The 4510-nt window shown below is 52.9% G+C and overlaps 1 protein-coding gene and 1 long non-coding RNA gene across 7 annotated transcripts in view; one reads left to right on the plus strand and one right to left on the minus strand.

Moving 5' to 3' along the window:
• The window catches only part of VPS26C (VPS26 endosomal protein sorting factor C), a 14424-nt gene extending 14065 nt beyond the window's left edge, over positions 1-359 (minus strand). The window contains exon 1 of the mRNA XM_015630646.2: positions 245-359. Within this exon, the coding sequence (XP_015486132.1) occupies positions 245-301 (57 nt within the window). The 5' untranslated portion in view covers positions 302-359. The remainder of the gene's footprint in view (positions 1-244) is intronic.
• Positions 360-521: 162 nt separating this feature from the next.
• Positions 522-4510, plus strand: part of LOC107216301 — a 16277-nt gene continuing 12288 nt past the window's right edge. For 3 of the 6 annotated variants that reach the window (XR_001518863.3, XR_001519159.3, XR_004499859.1), the window contains exons 1-2: positions 524-877; positions 970-1788. This is a non-coding gene — a long non-coding RNA (uncharacterized LOC107216301). Of the gene's footprint in view, positions 878-969; positions 1789-4510 lie in introns of all 6 variants that reach the window. The other 3 variants (XR_001518917.3, XR_001519115.3, XR_001519051.3) reach the window with 3 other exon arrangements.

Here is a 4510-nt window from a genome sequence, read left to right on the forward strand (position 1 = left end):
GAGATGCTCCAGGCCCTTCCTCAGCTCCAGGAGCTCCTGTCCCTGCTGTGCTGAGGAGCCAGGGCTGGACACAGCAGCCCAGAGGTGCCTCCAGGGCTGGGCACAGGGGCAGCATCACCCCTGACCTGCGGGGAATGCTCATCCTGATGCTCCCCAGGACAGCACTGGCCTCCCGGATCGCTCGCCCCGGGCGGTACCCCGCTGTTCCCCGCGATCCCGGCAGGCGCTATCGCGACATACGCACCCCATCGCGATAGACCTTCCCGGCGCGCTTCACCCGCACGTCCAGCGTAGTCCCCATCGCTCCGTCACGTGACAGCGCGTCACGTGACCCCAGGGTGGGGCGCGCGGGAACCCCGCCCCCTCCACATCCGGGTCCTCGCCGCCGTCACTTCCCAGCCGCTGACTCCGCTTCCCGCGCGGCCCCGCCCACTGCCCCGGTTGCCACAGCAACGCGTGGGCGGGGTGAATGACGCAACGCCGTCACCCGCGGGTAACTACAGAGCCCGGCGTGCTTTGCGCGCCGGCAGTTGGTGTTGGGGCGCCGCGTGGGCTGATGGGAGCTGTAGGCGGGGCCGCAGCCGCCTCACGCGACCCGCGAATGTCGCTTGTTGCGGCTGTGGGGCCGCGCACGGAGCAGGGCGCTGACAATGGGAGCCCAGGAAAGGCCTCTCAGTCCTCAAATTTATCCCTCTGACTACATTGTACAGCCTCAAGCACCGATGTAAAGGCGGAGCGAACTTGTCCCTGTTCTAATTCCAGGCGGGACTCAGCGCTTTGAATTTCCAAACACGGCCCGGGCTCGGCCCCCAGAGTTTCCCGCAACAAATAAAACAATTTATTGTCCGATAAATTCTGGAAGGCAATGCCTTGCAAGGTACGCAGTGAGGAATTCCGCCTTAATGGAGCACGGAAACGCTCGCTGTGGAAATGTCCGAGTGCTGAGGGAAATGTTTCCATCTCTTCCAGGTGTGGCCTCCGACGGGATTCCCGAGATTCCAGCGGAAACAGGAGTTCTCCATCGGGGGAACTGCAAGTCCTGAAGAGGAAATCTCTAAAACAGGAGTCGAGTTATGAGTTTTATCGCTTTCCTAAGCGATTATTTTCACCTCATTTTTCACATATTATTGAGTGAAAGAAGATTTTCCTCAGATTTACGTCATTAAAATAAACACAGCCCTGTCGGTGATGGCAGTATCTGGGAGATGGTTCTGTCCTCTTCCTCCTCACCCCTTCAGTACTGGAACCCATCCATGTCCCTTCCTCCTGCGGTGTTTATGGAAAACTTGGAAAATCCCCCCCTTATGCTCCTGTTTTGGAGAAAAAAACTGAGATATCAGAGTTGTCCCACGTTTCAGGGAAGAGAGGGAACGTGGTGATTGTAAAAAGAAAGGAGCATTTAACTGGGATCACTGGATTATTACTGGCAGGACTCAGGTAGCTAATTACTGCCATTAATTAGTGTGGAGCAGATAAAGAGGGATTTTTTTGTTTTACTTTTTAGCCCACCCAAGGAGAAATCAAAAGAGGAAAATAAAAGCCTGGACAGCACAGCTGCTCCTGAGCATGTAGATTTTTTTTTGCCATCACTTTCACAATCAGCTGTTTTTCTTGGGAAACTTTTTCCAAGGTACTTCAGTTACTCATTTCTAGGAACTGGAGCCTCATGTCCAGAAAAAGCTCCTGTTGGTGCAGGCAGGAGCTGCTGCCCCTCTGCCTGGCAACACAGATCCCACAAACAAACCCAGGGAGCACACGGGGAATCTGTGTCCAAATCCGGTCTGCAGGGTGAGAGCTCAGCACCCTCAGCGTGGTTCTCTTGAAATAATGCCAGGATGGTTTGGGTTGGGAGGGACCTTAAATCCCATCCCAGCCCTGCCATGGCAGGGCCACCTCCCACTGTCCCAGGAGCCCCCAATGTCCAGCCTGGCCTTGGGCACTGCCAGGGATCCAGGGGCAGCCCCAGCTGCTCTGGCAATCCCACCCCAGCCCCTGCCCACCCTGCCAGGGAACAATCCCTGCCCAAGATGCCAAGATCCAGCCCTGCCCTCTGTCAATTTAAAACCTTGTCCTTATGAAAATTCCCATTCCAGTAGCAGGATTTCTTTTGGTTGATCCAAATGATAAATTTACAGGGTATCCACCTCCCAATGAATTATTTTGGAAGATTTCAGCAAAATCAGTGAAACAGTTGAAACATCAGAGCAAAGACCAGAATTTTTGGCACTGAGCCCTCTCATTGTCATGAGCCTGCTGCCTTCATCCACTTGGAAAATCCTCCCCAAATTTGGGCAAATGGTGAGACTGACAATTTTAGGCTTTGCTTGGGAATGGGAATTCCTTCAGAAAATCAAAATTAAAGGAGAAAGGGGCTTTTCAGTGGAATATTGGTGCCCACAGCCTGGAGGTGGGAAGGGAATTCACCTGTCGCTATATCTGGGCTGACAGTGATTGCCTGTCCCACACGGGGATATTTCTCTCCTTGAAGTAGTTGTTTTATTCCTCCTGCTTTCTGAGTTGAGAGGTTTTTTTCTCTGTTTTGTTCGGGGATTTTTGTTTTGTTTTTTTGGGTTTTGGTTGGGGGTTTTTTTTTGTTTGTTGGTGTGGTTTTTTTTGTGGGGTTTCTTTGGTGTGTTATTTGTTTGCTTCCTTGATCTTGTAGTTTTTGAATTTTAGGATGGGGGTTTTTTTTGAGTTTTTTTAATAATTTTATTTACTCCACCTGCAGAGCTGGGTCCAGCTCTGGAATTCCCAGCCCAGGGAGCAGCTGGAGCTGCTGGAGAGAGCCCAGAGGAGGCTCCAGGATGAGCAGANCCCTGGATCCCTGGCAGTGCCCAAGGCCAGGCTGGACATTGGCAGCTCCTGGGACAGTGGCAGGTGGCCCTGCCATGGCAGGGCTGGGATTTAGGGTCCCTTCAAGATTCCTACTAAAATTTGTCTTGTACCCCTGTTGTACAGCTCTTCCATCATTGTGTTTTCATCCCAGACTTACAGATTCCAGGCCTAGTTATTGAATTAAAATTACTAACCTTTCCACCTAGAGTTCAAGTGGAAGGTAAAAACAAAACTGACAGTTTGTCTGACCAGAAATATCCTAATTTCAGCTTAAAAGAGAGGGAATATTCCTTTCCATAAAAAAAAATAAAAGTTAATCTACTTAAAAGTGATATAAGGCACGTCAAGTTCAGTCAAATTGAAAATTAACACAGCACTGAGAAACTGAAACAGATAAACAAAATCCTTATATTTTATAATTTTATAATGCACAAAATGATGTGAATGTGAGACATGGAGTATTTACCACTCTGGAGCTATTCCTAAAGGGAATAATTCAGCTTTGTCAAAGCCATTCTCCAGATAATCTGACAATTGTAGGACAGATGCTGCACACCTTGCCTTTCAAACCCAGTTTTCCAGGATTAAAATCATTCAATAAATGGAATTTCGGTGGATGGAAAGGATTTTTATGATACAAGTGCAAGAAAAACGAGAGACCTGCACATTGCTGCTGAGTAACTCAGGATTTCTAGGCAAACAGTGATAAAAATTAAAAACATTCCTTCCCTTCCAAGCTTCTGCAGAGCTGGGTCAGGGTCTTCCCCAGGTTCCCAGGAAAAGGGGAAGGACAAAAAGCACCACTTCATCCCGAAGGAAATGCCCAAAATCCCGGAGCTGAGCATCCCTCGCCTACGGGAGGACACCGGGAAGCCGTGCCGGGATCGGGAAAGCTCCGGGAAAGGGCAGAGGGAAAGGGACACAAGAGCAGGAACACAGGGAAAGCTCGGGGACACCGCCACAGCACCGACAGGAGAGGGCGAACGACTCCCGAGGAATCCCCGCTCCAAGGCCATTCCCAGCGGGAAGGCCGGGCCAGGACACGGCCCCGGAGCCCACAGAGGAACCGGCTGGGTCGCCACAGACCCCGAGTGTCCCCGAGAGATCCCGAGTGTCCCCGAGAGATCCCGAGTGACCCCGAGAGATCCCGAGTGACCCCGAGAGATCCCGAGTGACCCCGAGAGATCCCGAGTGCCCCCGAGAGATCCCGAGTGCCCCCGAGAGATCCCGAGTGCCCCCGAGAGACCCCGAGTGCGCCCGACAAGCTCGGGGGATCCCAAAATATCTGGGCTCGGAAAGGACCCCTGGAGATGATCCAGTGCAACCCTCTACCAAGGCAGGGTCACCTGGAGCAGGTGACACAGGTGGGTTTGGAATGGCTCCAGAGCAGGAGACGCCACTCCCTCGCGGAGCAGCTGCGCCGGGGCTCTGCCTCCTTTTCTCCATGGGCAGCTCTGCTCCTGTGCAGGGGGAATTGCTGGGCTCAGCCCCTGCCCGTGGCTCTGGTGCCATTGCTGGGCCTGGAGCAGAGCCTGGGCCTGCTCTGTCCATCCTGCACTCAGGGACAGCCAGGGATGGACAGAGACACCCCAGGGACAGCCAGGGCTGAGGCCCGTCTCAGCTGGGGCTCCTCTCCAGGCTGAGCAGCCCCAGCTCCCTCAGCCTTTCCTGGGCA

The sequence above is a fragment of the Parus major genome, chromosome 1 (genome assembly GCF_001522545.3).
Source record: "Parus major isolate Abel chromosome 1, Parus_major1.1, whole genome shotgun sequence".
NCBI classification, from domain to species: Eukaryota; Metazoa; Chordata; class Aves; order Passeriformes; family Paridae; genus Parus; species Parus major.